The sequence below is a fragment of the Salmo trutta genome, chromosome 34, assembly GCF_901001165.1.
Source record: "Salmo trutta chromosome 34, fSalTru1.1, whole genome shotgun sequence".
Lineage (NCBI taxonomy): Eukaryota > Metazoa > Chordata > Actinopteri > Salmoniformes > Salmonidae > Salmo > Salmo trutta.
In genome coordinates, this window is record NC_042990.1 from 23,706,585 (window position 1) to 23,725,448 (window position 18,864).

An 18,864-nucleotide genomic window follows, 5' to 3' on the forward strand; every position below is an offset into this window, starting at 1 on the left:
ATTGGACTGCCTGTCTAAACGCAGCCTATTAGGCCTAGGCCTATACTGTCGATTGTTAGCATATTTATTACCTAACAAATAGGAAATTAAGTGAAATTAAAGAAGACTGACTAGACTACATCCAAACACAAACAAACCACTCGGATGATGATAAATTAATTCTCCAGCGATTATTATTCATAGACTGACTACCTATCTATAAAGTGCCCGTTCATGTCTCTCCGCGCTCTGCTATTGGTCCGCTCGCGCGGTTTCCCGTGGTTCAACAGTTTTGTATCAACAGCCCCCCTACCCCAACCCCCACCCCCACAAAAACACCGTATTTATAACATCCACCCTCGGGGACGCGCACGGGACACTGGCTTTCACTGATGCATATTCTTTTCTGGGACAATGTTCTGCGTAATTTGTGCGTTTGGTTGACTGATTATCTGATTTCCAGTTGATTTATGATTTGAGGTGCATGTTAATACAGAAGATTGTTGTGCCGTTCTGGGTTTCGGAAGGGTTTATTCAGAGGGACTCTGCCCGAAGCGCGATTCTGAGGATTTATTTTATTGACGATTTTCTGAGAGAAGGTTTTGATTGTAATATACAACTGTGCACACTTGCATGTGAGAAACTATTATGTATAGTTGTCTACCATTGTAAGGAAAGGGAAGATAGTCTACTGCAACTGATTTTCGAGAGAGGAGGAGGAGGAGGTGGATTGTTAGATAAGAGGGATTTTTAAGAGGGCTTTTGTAAGGGGCTCAGCTAGGACATGTGAGAAGAACAAAACTATGCCCCTCACTGACGGACGAGAGCGGACACCGGATACACGCACCTGTCTGTCCACTGTCACACCGTGGCACATGGTGGTGTGTTGTTGTCTGGTTTTCTAGGAGAGATATGATTTACAGCCTTTTGCAGGCTATAGTGATTTGATTTATTTTTGTCCAACCTATAGCCTAGTACAATGGGATACAATAGGAGATACTTGCACCCAAATATATTCGTTTTTTAAATTTGTATTTATCCAGATCACTTTAATCTCAGATAAAATCTACTTTGCAAAAGAGACCTGGTCGAATAGCAGCAATAGACCTATTGTGTCATTGCGATTTAAATCATTCCTTCTTCAAAAGAGCATTGAATTGATTGAAAATGAATTTCGACCAGATTCTAACAGCTGTAGGAGGGTTTGGAAAGTACCAGAAGATTTTGTATGTGTGGATCTGTCTGCCTCAGATACTACTGGGTTTTCACATGATGGCCAGCATCTTTACCGGGGCTACACCAGGACATCGCTGCCGGGACAGCCCGAGCTCAGGCCCCGGTAATAACATTCATAATGGTAGCCTGGCCTTGACTTCATCCGTTACTGTTCCTGCAAAGCTGAACGTCAGCATCCCGGTGGATCAACAGGTGGACGACTCCTGCGTCCTCATGGACATTCTAACAGAGAACGGGACTGTGCGCGCGCCTTGCGAGCACGGATGGGTGTACAGCCAGGAGATTTATCAAAGCACTACCATCACCGAGGTAAATAATGCCTTTCCCTTATGTTGTGTTCAGATTAATGGGGTTACTAGGAAAATGTTAGTCTCATCTGTTCACTTCCCTACTACAGCGCCATGGTCAACAGGGTACCATGGATGGAGACTAGGTGGAACCTCACCTGTGCCCTGTGCCAGGGGAAGATGTTATGAACAGTTCTCTCATCAGACCTGTTCCCTGTCTCACCACACTCACTCACACACTCTTTCTCTCCTACAGTGGGACTTGGTGTGTGACAAGGCATGGCTCAACAGTCTGGGGTCTTCTGTCTACATGTTGGGTCTGCTGGTGGGAGCAGTCATCTTTGGAGCTATGGCAGACAGGTACATAACATAACCCTTGACCCCAGACCTCTAACCCTCTCTACATGTTGGGTTTGCTGGAGGAAACTGTCGTCTTTGAAGCTATGACAGACAGGTATAGATGTAGGTTCTTAATTTGAGACAGTTTACTACAACAGGAAAAAAAATCCTACAGCAACAGGAATTTGAATTATTATGTGGATTATAATTAACTTACATTTTTGTAGGGGTTGATACATTTTTTGTGAAAATACAAACTTCAGAATCATTTTTAAACATCAAATGCACTACAAGTGTTTCTTCATTGCAGGAATGTTCTCTGGCAACAGGGTGATCAGATTAAGATCCTACATCTGTAGAATCTTCAATAACCCTTGACCCCTACCACCAGACCCTAAACCAGCCATACTCCCAGAATGGGGTCAATACGGACCACAGGTCCGACTTAAAGGAACTCAGTCGGACTTTCAATTTAATGCTGTTATGAGTTGTAATAGTAAAATGCACAAGGTGCAAATTCAAAATTTGGTAATGCATGGGCAGTTTTCCTCTTGTTATGTCATTCACTGACAGACCTTAGAGAGAGCTATTCATAACCTGTCAGGAATTTACAGTTTATTAAGTACCAGCCCATGTTAGCTAGGTTAGGATGTTAGCTAGGTAGGTAAGTTAGGCTAACTAAGCAGCTATCTAAATCTTGTAGTTACCATGGCCAGATTATGTGCCCATGGGGGCCTCCATGCCTGCAATTATGTGTATAATTGCAGGAACTTATCTTTAAAACTGCAAAATGTTCTCTCAACCAAAAAGAGGGGTGTGAACAGTTTGGGATCGCATGGGTCGCGAGGTGGGGGTTTGTTACTATGCCGATAAATGACAATATCCATCCGGACCTTAGCCACCTAGGAAATTGGCTCTGACCCCTACTTAAAACCTAACCCATGGTCAACAGGTACAATACTGAATTTATAACTTCAATGTCATACATTTTGATAAATACTCACAGTCTCCCTCCCTCCCTTCCCTCTCTCCCTCTCTGTCCCTCTCTCCCTCTCTCTGTAGGATTGGTAGGAGGTATGCCCTGCTCCTCTCCCTAGCACTACAGACAGTGTTTGGAGTGGCTGCGGCTTTCGCTCCAAACTTCCCTGTGTATGTCCTGCTGAGATTTATTCTAGGGACTACTATCTCTGGAGTCATCATCAACGCCTTTGTACTGGGTACACACACACATGTATACCCCCCCCCCCCCCCAAATGTTAACTGTAATCGATATGACTGCTATTTACACAGGACTGTAATTTACATGACACCATTCTGCCAAACATTCAATCCATTATTAGAATTTAAACAGTACCACAATGACATCACCTATATTCCTTCTTTCCAACCCCAGAACACACATTATTCCTAACCCCTGACCCCTAGCTCCATTCTCAGAAACCTAAACCCCTTAGTTCCACACCACCCCATCCACTCAAACCTTAATCTCCCCTTCCCCTTAACCTAACCCTTATTATACCTCTCCTTCCTTTCTCCTCTGCTTTCCTTCCACCCTCTCCTCCCCGGCTCCTTCCATCCCTCCTTCTCTCCACAGGTACAGAGTGGACGTGTACCCAGCGTCGTATGTTAGCTGGTGTATTCACTGACTACTTCTTTGGCCTGGGCTACATGCTAATAGCTGGACTAGCCTACCTCATACGAGACTGGAGAAAACTACAGCTGGCTATATCTGTTCCTGGCTTTCTGTTCATCTTCTATATATGGTGAGGACACACACACACACTTATGCTTGGCCGGTTGCTCTTCACTATTCATGTCTCTTTCTCTCTCCCAGAAGTAAAAAGTAATGTCCGCAACTCTGGTATTCTCCCATGGTGATTTAATCAGACGCACAATAAAGACAACGTTTCGATCCGAGTTGGATCTTCGTCAGGTCATCATACACCACTGTGAAACACACCTACCTAAAAAACCTCTAGATGCATTAACATCTGGTCACTTGAATACATACACTGCTCAAAAAAATAAAGGGAACACTTAAACAACACATCCTAGATCTGAATGAAAGAAATAATCTTATTAAATAATTTTTTCTTTACATAGTTGAATGTGCTGACAACAAAATCACACAAAAATAATCAATGGAAATCCAATTTATCAACCTATGGAGGTCTGGATTTGGAGTCACACTCAAAATTAAATTGGAAAACCACACTACAGGCTGATCCAACTTTGATGTAATGTCCTTAAAACAAGTCAAAATGAGGCTCAGTAGTGTGTGTGGCCTCCACGTGCCTGTATGACCTCCCTACAACGCCTGGGCATGCTCCTGATGAGGTGGCGGATGGTCTCCTGAGGGATCTCCTCCCAGACCTGGACTAAAGCATCCGCCAACTCCTGGACAGTCTGTGGTACAACGTGGCGTTGGTGGATGGAGCGAGACATGATGTCCCAGATGTGCTCAATTGGATTCAGGTCTGGGGAATGGGCGGGCCAGTCCATAGCATCAATGCCTTCCTCTTGCAGGAACTGCTGACACACTCCAGCCACATGAGGTCTAGCATTGTCTTGCATTAGGAGGAACCCAGGGCCAACCGCACCAGCATATGGTCTCACAAGGGGTCTGAGGATCTCATCTCGGTACCTAATGGCAGTCAGGCTACCTCTGGCGAGCACATGGAGGGCTGTGCGGCCCCCCAAAGAAATGCCACCCCACACCATGACTGACTCACCGCCAAACCGGTCATGCTGGAGGATGTTGCAGGCAGCAGACCGTTCTCCACGGCGTCTCCAGGCTCTGTCACGTCTGTCACATGTGCTCAGTGTGATCCTGCTTTCATCTGTGAAGAGCACAGGGCGCCAGGGGCGAATTTGCCAATCTTGGTGTTCTCTGGCAAATGCCAAATGTCCTGCACGGTGTTGGGCTGTAAGCACAACCCCCACCTGTGGACGTCGGGCCCTCATACCACCCTCATGGAGTCTGTTTCTGACCGTTTGAGCAGACACATGCACATTTGTGGCCTGCTGGAGGTCATTTTGAAGGGCTCTGGCAGTGCTTCTCCTGCTCCTCCTTGCACAAAGGTGGAGGTAGCGGTCCTGCTGCTGGGTTGTTGCCCTCCTACGGCCTCCTCCACGTCTCCTGATGTACTGGCCTGTCTCCTGGTAGCGCCTCCATGCTCTGGACACTACGCTGACAGACACAGCAAACCTTCTTGCCACAGCTCGCATTGATGTGCCATCCTGGATGAGCTGCACTACCTGAGCCACTTGTGTGGGTTGTAGACTCCGTCTCATGCTACCACTAGAGTGAAAGCACCGCCAGCATTCAAAAGTGACCAAAACATCAGCCAGGAAGCATAGGAACTGAGAAGTGGTCTGTGGTCCCCACCTGCAGAACCACTCCTTTATTGGGGGTGTCTTGCTAATTGCCTATAATTTCCACCTGTTGTCTATTCCATTTGCACAACAGCATGTGAAATTTATTGTCAATCAGTGTTGCTTCCTAAGTGGACAGTTTGATTTCACAGAAGTGTGATTGACTTGGAGTTACATTGTGTTGTTTAAGTGTTCCCTTTATTTTTTTGAGCAGTGTATAATACTTTAACCTTACAATAAATATTACACAGTAGACATGATGGAAAAACATAAATACATTTTGTTTCGTATCCATGTAAATATACAGTGCCTTCTGAAAGTATTCAGACCCTGTCACGTCCTGACCATAGTAAGAGGTTATTTTCTATGGTAAAGTACGTCAGGGCGTGACAGGGGGTGTTTTTCTATGTTTTGTATTTCTATGTTTAAGTTCTAGTTTTTCTATTTCTATGTTTTTTGGGGGGGGTTGATCTCCAATTGGAGGCAGCTGGTCCTCATTGTCTCTAATTGGAGATCATATTTAAGTAGGGGTTTTTCTTCCTGGGTTTTGTGGGTTATTATCTTTTGAGTAGTGTTTGTTTCTCTCTGCGTCACGGTTTGTTGTTTTGTCGATTCAGTTATTTATGTTTTGCAAAGTTTCACGGATTTAATAAAAATGTGGAACTACAACCACGCTGCACTTTGGTCCGCTCCTTTGAACAGCCGTGACAGACCCCTTGACTTTTTCCACATTTTGTTACTTTACAGGCTTATTCTAAAATTGATTAAATAAAAAAAATCCTCAGCAATCTACACACAATGCGCCATATTGACAAAGAAAAACAGGTTTTTCGAAATAAAAACAGAAATACCTTATTTACATAATTATTGAGCACCTTTGCTATGAGACTCGAAATTGAGCTCAGCTGCATCCTGTTTCCATTGATCATCCTTGAGATGTTTCTACAACTTGATTGGAGTCCACCTGTTGTAAATTCAATTGATTGGACATGATTTGGAAAGGCACACACCTGTCTATATAAGGTCCCGCAGTTTGACCATGCATGTCAGAGCAAAAACCAAGCCATGCAGTCAAAGGAATTGTCCGTAGAGCTCCGAGACAGGATTGTGTCGAGGCACAGATCTGGGGAAGGGTACCGAAACATTTCTGCAGCATTGAAGGTCCCCAAAGAACACAGTGGCCTCCATCATTCTTAAATGGAAGATTTTTGGAACCACCAAGACTCTTCCTAGAGCTGGCCGCCCAGCCAAACGGAGCAATCTGGGGAAGGGCCTTGGTCAGGGAGGTAACCAAGAACCTGATGGTCACTCTGACAGAGCTCTAGAGATCCTCTTTGGAGATGGGAGAACCTTCCAGAAGGACAACCATCTCTGCAGCACTCCACCATTCAGGCCTTTATGGTAGAGTGGCCAGACGGAAGCTACTCCTCAGTAAAAAGCACGACACCCCACTTGGAGTTTGCCTAAAGGCAACTAAAGATTCTCAGACCATGAGAAACAAGATTCTCTGGTCTGATGAAACCAAGATTCAACTCTTTGGCCTGAATACCAAGCGTCATGTATGGAGGAAACCTGGCACCATCCCTACGGTGAAGCATGGTGGTGGCAGCATTATGCTGTGGGGATGTTTTTCAGTGGCAGGGACTGGGAGACGAGTCAGGATCGAGGCAAAGATAAGCAGAGCAAAGAACAGAGAGACACTTGATGAAAACCTGCTCCAGAGCACTCGGGACCTCAGACTGGGGCAAAGGTTCACCTTCCAATAGGACAATGACCCTAAGCACACAGCCAAGACAATGCAGGAGTGGCTTCGGGACAAGTCTCTGAATGTCCTTGAGTGGCCCAGCCAGAGCCCGAACTTGAACCCAATCGAACATCTCTGGAGAGACCTGAAAATAGCTGTGCAGCGACGCTCCCCATCCAACCTGACAGAGCTTGAGAGGATCTGCAGAGAAGAATGGGAGAAACTACCCAAATACAGGTGTGCTAAGCTTGTAGCGTAATACCCAAGAAGACTCAATGCTGTAATCGCTGCCAAAGGTGCTTCCACAAGGTACTGAGTAAGGGGTCTGAATACTTATGTAAATGTGATATTTCTGTTTTTTTAAATAAAAACCTATTTTTGCTTTGTCATTATGGGTTTTTTTGTGCAGATTGATGAGGGATTTGTTTTAAAAAAAATACATTTTAGCATAAGGCTGGAAAAAGTCAAGGGGTCTGAATAATTTCTGAAGGCACTGTAGGTGTGCAATAGATAAAAAAATGGGTGAGACAAATGCATCAATCATTTTGTATACAATATGATATTATATACTCTCTCTCTACCCTCAGGGTGCTTCCTCAGTCAGCTAGGTGGTTGCTAGCCAATGACAGGAGAGAGGAGGCCATTGTTCTACTACGCAAAGCTGCTACAGTTAACGGACGTGTATTACCACCTACTATACAGGTACCACACAGACACATCTTATGTTTTTCACAGTGTTTCAGCATGCAAATAAAACATTTTATGTGCGTGTATGTTTAGGTGGACAGGTGTGATATGGAAGGTAGAAGGAGTCACTCAGCTGCAGATCTCGTCAGAACACCCCAGATGAGGAAAAGAGCTCTTATCCTTTTCTATGTCTGGTAACTAAGAAGTGTGTGTGTGTGTGGACTTGTTTAACTATACAGTGGATATAAAAAGTCTACACACCCCTGTTAAAATGCCAGGTTTTTGTGATGTAAAAGAATGAGACAAAGATAAATCATGTCAGAACTTTTTCTACTGTTAATGTGACCTATAATGTGAACAATTCAATTGAACAACAAACTGAAATCTTCGAGGGGGAAAAATGAAAAATAAAAACCTTACAATAACCTGGTTGCATAAGTGTGCACACCCTCTTATAACTGGTGATGTGGCTGTGTTCAGAATTAACCAATCACATTCAAACTCATGTTAAATAGAAGTCATTATACACCTACCATCATTTAAAGTGACTCTGATTAATCACAAATAAAGTTCAGCTGTTCTAGTAGGATTTTCCTGACATTTTCTTAGTTGCATCTCAGAGCAAAAGCCATGGTCTGCAGAGAGCTTCCAAAGCATCAGAGGGATCTCATTGTTGAAAGATATCAGTCAGGAGAAGGGTACAAAATAATTTCCAAAGCATTACATATACCATGGAACACAGTGAAGACAGTCATCATCAAGTGGAGAAAATATGGCACCACAGAGACATTACCAAGAACTGGACGTCCCTCCAAAATGTATGAAAAAACGATGAGAAAATTGGTCAGGGAGGCTTCCAAGAGGCCTACAGCAACATTAAAGGAACTGCTGTGTGCTACATGTGACAACAATCTCCCGTATTCTTCATATGAATGGGCTATGGGGTAGGGTGGCAAGACGGAAGCCTTTTCTTACAATGAAAAACATCCAAGCCCGGCTGAAGTTTGCAAAAACAAACATCAAGTCCCCCAAAAGCACATGGGAAAATGTGTTATGGTCTGATGAAACCAAGGTTGAACTTTTTTGGCCATAATTCCAAAAGGTATGTTTGGTGCAAAAACAACACTGCACATCACCCAAAGAACACCATACCCACAGTGAAGCATGGTGGTGGCAGCATCATGCTTTGGGGCTGTTTTTCTTCAGCTGGAACCGGGGCCTTAGTCAGGGTGGAGGGAATTATGAACAGTTCCAAATACCAGGCAATTTTGGCACAAAACCTTCAGGCGTCCGTTAGAAAGCTGAAGATGAAGAGGAAGTTCACCTTTCAGCACGACAACGACCCAAAGCACACATCCAAATCCACGAAAGCATGGCTTCACCAGAAGAAGATTAACGTTTTGGAATGGCCCAGCCAGAGCCCAGACCTGAATCCAATTGAACACCTCTGGGGTGATCTGAAGAGGGCTGTGTACAGGAGATGTCCTAGCAATCTGACAGATTTGGAGCGCTTTTGCAAAGAAGAGTGGGCAAGTATTGCCACATCAAGATGTGCCATGCTAATAGACTCCTACCCAAAAAGACTGAGTGCTGTAATAAAATCAAAAGGTGCTTCAACAAAGTATTAGTTTAAGGGTGTGCACACTTATGCAACCAGGTTATTGTGAGTTTTTTATTTTTCCCCCTCAAAGATTTCAGTTTGTTTTTCAATTGAATTGTTCACGTTATAGGTCACATTAAAGGTGGAAAAAGTTCTGACATGATTTATCTTTGTCTCATTATTTTACATCACAAAAACCTGGCATTTTAACAGGGGTGTGTAGACTTTTTAAATCCACTGTACATGTGGGGACCAGAAGTCCCCACAAGAATAGTAAACAAACAAAAATTTGACCAACTGGGGACATTTTGTTAGTCCCCACAAGGTCAAATGCTATTTCTAGGGGGTTTCGGGTTAAGATTAGAATTAGTGTTAGGGTTATAATTAGGTTTAGGGTTGTTGCCAAGGGCTAAAATAGAAGTCAGTTCTATTTCTGACGCAGATTGATCTGCAAGTCCTGCCTCTCCCATCTCCTCATTGGTTTATAGAAGCAGATACCCACGTGCCATTTCCTCATTGGTTATACCCACGTGGGTGACTGGAAGACAAACGAGGTCGGCGGCGGTAATGCACCTAATTTATGAAAGTTTCCAATCGCAATATAAAATCAAGAGAAGAAAAAGCCTAGAAGGAGAGATGACTAGAAACAATTCGTTTGACCGTTTTATGTGTGGATTAATTGTCGGAGTAGAGGACCTTGTGCATTTCAGGTAAAATAACTCAATGTTTATATCCCAGGACAAATTAGCTAGCAACAGCAAGCTAGCTAAATAGAACAAATTAGTTAGCCGGTTTGGGTTACGTGTTAGGGTTTGAGTAAGGGTATAGGTTAGGGTTAGGTTTAGGGTTAGAGAAAATAGGATTTTGAATGGGACTGAATTGTGTGTCCCCAGAAGGTTAGTTATACAAGACTGTGTGTATGTGTGTGTCTAACCATGCTCTTTCTCTCTCTAGGTTTGTGAATGTATTGGTATATTATGGACTGTCTCTAGGTGTATCTAAACTGGGCTCAGACCTCTACCTGACTCAGTTCATCTTTGGATTGGTGGAGATCCCTGCCAGGTCATTGGTCCTCCTGTTCCTCCCTTGGAGCAGACGCCTATCCCAGAGTGGCTTTCTGGCCCTGGGGGGCGTGGCCTGTCTGCTCACTCTAACTGTACCTACAGGTGTGTTTGTGTGTGTGTGTGTGTCAGTGGAGACTCCTCAGAGGAGGAAGGTTATCCTTTTTAGATAAAACTATACTAAATATAATCACGTCACCAAATAATTGATTAAAACACACTATTTTGCAAAGGTCTACTGTAGCCTCAACAGCACTCTGTGGGGTAGCACCATGGTGTAGCCGGAGGACAGCTAGCTTCTGTCCTCCTCTGAGTACAATGATTTCAATACAAAACCTAAGAGGCTCATGGTTCTCACCCCCTTCCATGGACTTTCACAGTAATTATGACAACTTCCGGAGGACTTCCTCCAACATATCAGAGCTCTTGCAGCATGAACTGATATGATCCAATCAAAGGATCAGAGAATTAATCTAGTATTGAAAGCTTAAGCTACAGCTAGCTAGCACTGCAGTGCATAAAATGTGGTGAGTAGTTGACTCAAAGCGAGAGTAAGAAAATAGTTGAACATTTATTCATAAATGAAGGAGAAGCAAGAGAAATAGAGATTATAATTTTTTTCAGTTTCACTTATTTAGCTAGTAAATGCAGCTAGCTAGTTTAGCCTACCGAAACACCCTGCTCAAACAAAGGGATGCTGTATTAGTTAGCTGGCTATGACTATCCAACACAACACTGAAACTCCTAAAGTCAAGGTAAGCTTTTGGTTTTACTAATTTATTACCACTGGGGCCCGGTGGTGTAACTGCTTACTGGCTGTACACTGTAACGTTACTGCATGATTGTAGCAGATTTACTAATGCATTAAACCATGATGTTACTTTAGCTAATAAGGTGATAACGATGTAAATTTTTTACATGTTTAGTCATTTAGCAGATGCTCTTATACAGAGCAACTTACAGTAGCGAAGGTATACATTTCATACATTTTTTATTTTTTCCCCCGTACTGGTCCCCCGTGGGAATCGAACCCACAACCCTGGCGTTGCAAACACCATGCTCTACCAACTGAGCCACACAGGACCTCCGTGTGTAGGCTGTGTGTAGCGGTTTGGCTTGGAAAGGTTTTTTCAGCTGATGTGTTGTGCATTGAAGTCCACAAGCGAAGGGAAGAGGTGAAAGGAGGAGAGCGCATAACCTAGATGCGAGAAGGAATACAACATGGCTGATATGAAACTGTGTACTGTGTTTATTCGTGATCAGGGGTGTATTCATTCCACATATTCTGTTGAAAAACGTTTCTTAAACAGAAGCAAACTGAACAAAACGGGGATTAACAGACCTGAATTTGTCCAATAGAAACTCTCATTTGTAACTGTTAGAGTTATGATTACACCCAATATCAGCTAGATGCAGGCAAGAGCGTGCAAGGTGGTATTGAATTTCACTGTCTGTCACATGAAATTAGTCTCTCAACCTGTGTGTACCTATGTTGTAAACTTTCATTCATAGGCTAGGTTGTAACAACCTCATGATGGGTATAGAGAAAATTCTAGTATCATGTAGTAGCCTAAACCTATCAATGTTACATTGAACTGTAATAGAAATAAGGCCATGCTCATGAAAAATGGTCCTCCCTGAAACGGCACTGACCGCCACTGGTGTGTGTGTGGGGGGGTTGTAACATATTGGGTCCACAAAACAGCTGTTAGTCTGTCTACAAAACACCACGGCAGGTAGCCTAGCGGTTAAGAGCGTTGTGCTAAATGACAAAATCATGTAATAAACATTCTCTCTCTCTATCCTTCTCTCTCAGACCATCCCAACCTGATAACAGGTCTAGCCATGGTAGGAAAGTTTGGTATCACTGCTTCCTTCGCTGTTATCTATGTTTATACTGCTGAGATCTTCCCTACTGTACTACGGTAAGAAGTGTGTGTGTGTGTGTGTGTGTGCACATTCATTTGTGTGATTGCTAACTTCTATTACCACTGTGTGTGTCTACAGGCAGACAGGGATAGGTGTGTCCAGTATGTTTGCCCGTGTAGGGGGTGTGTTAGCCCCCCTTATCAACATGCTCCATACCAGAAGCCCCTCTCTACCCATGCTCATCTTTGGCTGCGCCCCCCTGCTTGGCGCAGTTCTCGCCCTGGCACTGCCAGAGACTGCCAACAGACCACTACCGGATACCGTGGAAGACGCAGAGAACTGGGATACTAGGTACTATATCTACTGACAGACAGACACACAAACACACACCAGGGTTGGGGTCAATTCTGTTGTGTATTGATATTCTAGTTTTGTCCCTTTAGGGCACCTGTAACCCCCCCTACGTTAAAAACGCTTGAAATGTTCCTAAACAATGCCCACGTTAATTTCTACTCCCGTCTCATGTCCTGTCCTTATATTAGTTGTATAAGTAATACAGTGTGCTATACAACAAAACTGGCGACGAGGAAGAAACGTTCTTACGTTTGTACTCATCATTTTCGGCAGAAAGTTTGAGTTAAATTCGTTTTTTTTCCGCTGTAGAAAACGCAAACAAAACGTGGAGCTAGCCAGTCGAGTGATGCTAGCTAGCCTTTGATGTCACGGCAACGAGAGTCTCGAGGGGATAGGAAGAGTTTCGCTGCGGGGTGGGGGGGGGGTCTGGTGTGTAAGGGACCGTCTGAAAAGTGTGAGTTAGAAAAATACACCGAAAATGTCTGCATTGATTGGAAATATAGGAACATTTGATGAATCAGTGGAACAATGGAGTTCTTACACAGAACGTTTTGAGTACTTTGTGTTGGCAAATGGCATTCAAGCAGAAGTCGTTGTGCCGACATTTTTGACTGTTATGGGAGGAAAAACATTCAATCTACTGCGCAGCCTAGTAACGCCTGAAAAACCTGGTGATAAATCATATGATGAAATTGTGGCGACCTTAAAAGGACATTATTCTCCCAAACCACTGATAATCGCAGAGAGATTCCGGTTTCATAAAAGAAATCAAGAGGAGGGGGAATCAATCTCACAGTTTGTGACTGTATTGAAACAGTTATCTGAACACTGTGGGCGATCAATGAGGGACACTATACGTGATAGGTTAGTGTGTGGCATGCGCAGCGAGGCAATTCAGAAACGCCTTTTGACTGAGAGTAACTTAACATTGCAGAGAGCAATAGAAGTGAGTACATCAATGGAAATGGCAAATAAAGACGCACAACAGCTAAGTGCATCGACCCAAGTACATAAGGTGTCTACCGAGTTAAAAAAACAAGGCAGGAGGTGGCAAGCCATGCTATCGCTGTGAGAAACCAGGTCACCAAGCAGAAGAGTGTTGGTGCAAAGACTTAGACTGCAGAAGTTGTGGAAAAAAGGGTCACATCGAACGTGCATGTAAAAACAAAAAGACACAATCAAACAAAAGTACTGAACAAAGGAAAAGCGACTTCAGGAAGTACAAAAAGAAAGTTCATAAAATGGAGCACACAGAGGATGAACAAAGTTGTACCCTGTCTGAAGGGGAAGAATCTTTGCATGTTATGTCAATTTCAGACAATGGATACGGCTACTGGGTGACACTGCTACTGGATGGAAACGCTGTACGGATGCAAGTAGACACTGGAGCAGCCATATCTTTGCTGTCTGAGGCTGTATACAAGGAGAAACTACATCACCTCACACTACAGCCCACAAAGATGACGCTGAAAACACACCGGTGAGATTGTTCCAGTGAGAGGAAGCGTGATTGTTACAGTGGAGCTCAACAAACAGAAGGTAAAGCTACCACTCTACATTGTGAAAGGCAACCATCCAGCATTGCTAGGACACACATGGCTGGAAAAGATCAAACTAAACTGGCAGGAAATTCACATGGTTGCAAAAGAGGACACAAACCTACAAGGGATATTGAGGAAACACGCGGATGTGTTCAAAGGAGACCTTGGCAGTATGAAGGACATAACAGTTAAACTGAACGTGAAACCAGACAGCAAGCCAAAATGCTTCAAAGCTAGACCTGTCCCATACGCCATAAAACCAAAAGTTGAAATTGAGCTAAACAGACTAGTGGAGAGTGGAGTATTGGATCCAGTGAATGTTAGTGAATGGGCTACATCCATTGTTCCAGTCATAAAAAAAGATGGATCACTCAGACTCTGTGGTGATTTCAAAGTCACAATTAACCCAGTCTTGACTGCTGAAAAATATCCACTACCCCTCATTGACGACCTCTTTTCTGGTTTAGCTGGAGGACAAAAATTCAGTAAGATAGACTTAGGCCTGACATAAGTCTATCTACAGATGCATGTGGACCAAGAGTCACAAGAACTGTTGACCATAGTGACTCACAAAGGACTGTACAGGTACCGGAGGCTTCCTTTTGGAATCACTTCAGCTCCGGCCTTGTTTCAGAGAGCTATGGACCAGATACTGAGCGGGCTCACTGGGGTCCAATGTTACCTCGATGATCTACTCATCACCGGCAAAGACGAGCAGGAGCACCTGAGAAACCTGAACGCTACACTACAGAGATTGAAGGAGTACGGTCTGAGGGTCCGGAAGGACAAATGCGAGTTTTTCCGGCCCTCTGTTGAGTACCTGGGCTACGTCATCGACAGTTCGGGGCTCCACAAGGCGCCATCGAAGGTTAAGGCTGTTGTGGAAGCTCCATCCCCACAGAACGTGAGTCAGCTGAGATCATTCTTAGGACTACTGACATACTACGCAAAGTTTGTGCCAAACCTAGCTAACATGTTGAAGCCACTGCATGAACTTTTGAACAAAACCAAACAGTGGAAGTGGACAGACAGATGTGAGGAGGCATTCAAGAAAGCGAAAACAGCCTTAGCTCAGTCAGAGGCCCTAACCCACTTCAACCCCAACTTGCCAATACAGTTGGCATGTGATGCATCGCCTTATGGCGTTGGTACAGTTGTCTCACACATCATGCCATCAGGTGAAGAAAGGCCAATTGCTTTCGCATCACGGACCTTAAGTAAAGCCGAGAGCAATTATGCACAGCTAGAGCGTGAAGCACTCGCCATTGTGTTTGGAGTTAAGAAATTTAATCAGTTTCTGTTTGGCCGACGATTCACACTGCTGACGGACCATAGACCCCTCACCTCCATCTTTGGTCCCCACACCAGCATTCCGTCGCTTGCAGCCAGCCGCATGCAGCGATGGGCGTTATTGTTATCTGCTCACCAGTACGATATCAAGTACAGAAGGTCTGAGCAGCACTGCAATGCAGACGGCCTCTCAAGGCTTCCCTTACCTGTCGCACACACTGAGCACTCCCAGGCTGAAATCTTCTACTTCAAGGAAGTGACGAACGCCCCAGTTACATCTGTCCAAGTGAAAAAGTTCACCCACACTGATCCAGTGATGTCTGAGGTCGTGGACATTGTCACTCGTGGAAAAGAAGGAGAGATGTCGGACAGCCTACAACCTTACCTAGTGAGGAGAAACGAGCTCACAGTTCAGTTTGGATGCTTGCTATGGGGTTTTCGAGTCATCATACCGCCGCCACTGAGAAGGCAGGTGCTTGAAGAACTCCATTCTGGGCACTGTGGCATGGTGCGAATGAAGGAGATTGCACGCAGCTACTTTTGGTGGCCAGGTCTGGACGCAGCTATCGAAGACAAGGCCAAGTCATGTTCTGCATGTCAAAAGATGAGGAACATGCCTCAGCTAGCGCCACTACACCCATGAGACTTCCCAGAGGAGCCTTGGCAGCGAGTCCACATAGACTGTTCAGGCCCACTGGAGGATCGTATGTTCTTAGTCGTAGTTGACGCACACAGCAAATGGCCTGAGGTCACAGTGATGAAGAGCACCTCAGCGGAGAGAACCATCGAAGAGCTGCGGTCAATCTTCAGTCGCTTCGGCTTGCCAACGCAACTCGTTAGTGATAATGGCCCCCAACTGGTGTCTGAAGAGTTCCGGTCATTCATGGAAGCAAATGGAATTCAGCACATCAAGTCAGCGCTGTATCACCCTGCAACGAACGGCCTCGCTGAAAGGTTTGTCCAAACGATGAAGCAAGCTTTAAAATCATCACAAGGGAACGGCTCCCTCAATAGGCGTCTAAACACCTTCCTGTTAACCTACAGAAACACTCCCCACGCTACAACCAAAGTGGCACCCGCGTCAGCCATGATGAAAAGACAGCGTCGCACGCGACTCGACCTCCAAAGACGAAACCGGTTGTACAGACACAACAGAGAGCACAGGTGGAGAGACGGAGCAAAGCAAAAGACAGAAGCTTCATAGCTGGAGAGAGAGTTCTTGCTCGGAACTACTGCAAAGGTCCAAAGTGGATACCAGCCACAGTGATTGCACAAACAGGGCCTGTGTCCTACACAGTTCACACACCGGAAAACATCATCTGGAGGAGACACGTGGATCAACTGTTGCCAGGAACCAACCTCAGAGAGTACTCATGTCAAGTGACAAACCAAGATCAGTTACTGGAGACCTACCATGACTACGAGCTATCACCTGAACATCCACAGCAGCAACCGACAAATGTGGAAAGTGCTCCAGACTCACCTGAACCAGCCAGAGTGCCTACTCAAGGGTACTGTTGCACCCCAGTCTGGGCATACACCATCACCACTCAGACTCAGAGATAATGCGACTGTAGACTCACCTGTACGTCATCATTACCCTGCAAGAGAAAGACGACCCCCTGACAGGTTGACTATTTAGTTCAGACTAACCTCCGACATTGGGGCAGAATACACCCCAGGGTTAAGTCTGGGGACTGAGGCAGTCTACCCTCTATCCCTAGTTTAGAAAGGGTTATTCTGAAATATTATATTAAAAAAAGAAAACAATAGGCAAAACAGTGAATATTTACTTTTTCCTTATTAGTCATCAAAGGTAAAGGGGGAGGAATATGTTGTGTATTGATATTCTAGTTTTGTCCCTTTAGGGCACCTGTAACCCCCCCTTGCTTACCTACGTTAAAAACGCTTGGAATGTTCTTCCTGTGAAACGCTTTAAACAATGTCCACGTTAATTTCTACTCCCGTCTCATGTCCTGTCCTTATATTAGTTGTATAAGTAATACAGTGTGCTATACAACAAATTCTATTTCAATTCCAGTCAATTCAGGAAGTACAATGAAATTTAAACTCCAATTCCAATTATGTTCCAATGCTTTTCAATGAGGAAAATGTGGAATTGGAATTTGGTTAACATTCTGAATTAACTGGAATTGACCCCGACCCTGACACACACACACAATCAAGTCCACAAACTGAACCCTATTGCCAACCATAACCTGTGTGTTTGTTGACTGTTTTTGTTTAAAACATTTTATGAGTTTGTTTTCTACTTCAGGTTTCCTCCAAAGAAGGGCCAAGGAGAGGACATTATCCAATCAGCAAGCAGCACAGAGGGGCAGGAACTACAGCGCCTAGCAACGGAGTCTTGACCACTCACACACATGCACACATCCCAGCAACCCACACACAAACACACATACAGTTGAAGTCGGAAGTTGAAATACACTTTAGCCAAATACACTTAAACTCAGTTTTTCACAATTCCTGACATTTAATCCTAGTAAAAATTCCCTGTCTTATGTCAGTTAGGATCACCACTTTATTTTAAGAATGTGAAATGTCAGAATAATAGTAGAGAGAATTATTTATTTCAGCTTTTATTTCTTTCATCACATTCTCAGTGGGTCAGAAGTTTACATACACTCAATTAGTATTTGGTAGCCTTGCCTTTAATTTGTTTAACTTGGGTCAAACGTTTCGGGTAGCCTTCCACAAGCTTCCCACAATAAGTTGGGGAATTTTGGCCCATTCCTCCTGATAGAGCTGGTGTAACTGAGTCAGGTTTGTAGGCCTCCTTGTTCAGACACACTTTTTCAGTTCTGCCCACAAATGTTATATGTGATTGAGGTCAGGGCTTTGTGATGGCCACTCCAATACCTTGACTTTGTGGTCCTTAAGCAATTTTGCCACAACTTTGGAAGTATGCTTGGAGTCATTGTCCATTTGAAAGACCCATTTGCAACCAAGCTTTAACTTCCTGACTGATGTCTTGAGATGTTTCAATATATCCACATCATTTTCCTGCCTCATGATGCCTTCTATTTTGTGAAGTGCACCAGTCCCTCCTGCAGAAAGCACCCCCACAACATGATGCTGCCACCCCCATGCTTCACGGTTGGGATGGTGTTCTTCGGCTTGCAAGCCTCGCCCTTTATCCTCCAAACATAACGATGGTCATTATGGCCACCAATTCTATTTTTGTTTCATCAGACCAGAGGACATTTCTCCAAAAAGTACAATCTTTGTCCCCATATGCAGTTGCAAACCATAGTCTGGCTATTTTATGGCAGTTTTGGCGCAGTGGCTTCTTCCTTGCTGAACGGCCATTCAGGTTATGTCGATATAGGACTCGTTTTACTGTGGATATAGATAATTTTCTACCGGTTTCCTCCAGCAACTTCACAAGGTCTTTTGCTGTTGTTCTGGGATTGATTTGCACTTTTCGCACCAAAGTACGTTCATCTCTAGGAGACAGAATGTGTCTCCTTCCTGAGTGGTG

General features: G+C 44.3%; 1 protein-coding gene across 1 annotated transcript; it reads left to right on the top strand.

Annotated features, from left to right (window-relative positions):
- Positions 1–358: 358 nt before the first annotated feature.
- Positions 359–17,810, top strand: LOC115173843 (organic cation transporter protein). The gene is made up of 10 exons (XM_029732287.1): positions 359–1,524; positions 1,759–1,862; positions 2,904–3,058; positions 3,436–3,604; positions 7,548–7,662; positions 7,741–7,841; positions 10,202–10,413; positions 12,125–12,233; positions 12,316–12,528; positions 17,641–17,810. Exons 1-10 carry the CDS (start codon positions 1,147–1,149, stop codon positions 17,732–17,734), a joined length of 1,650 nt encoding a protein of 549 aa, XP_029588147.1. The 5' UTR covers positions 359–1,146; the 3' UTR covers positions 17,735–17,810.
- Positions 17,811–18,864: the final 1,054 nt, after the last annotated feature.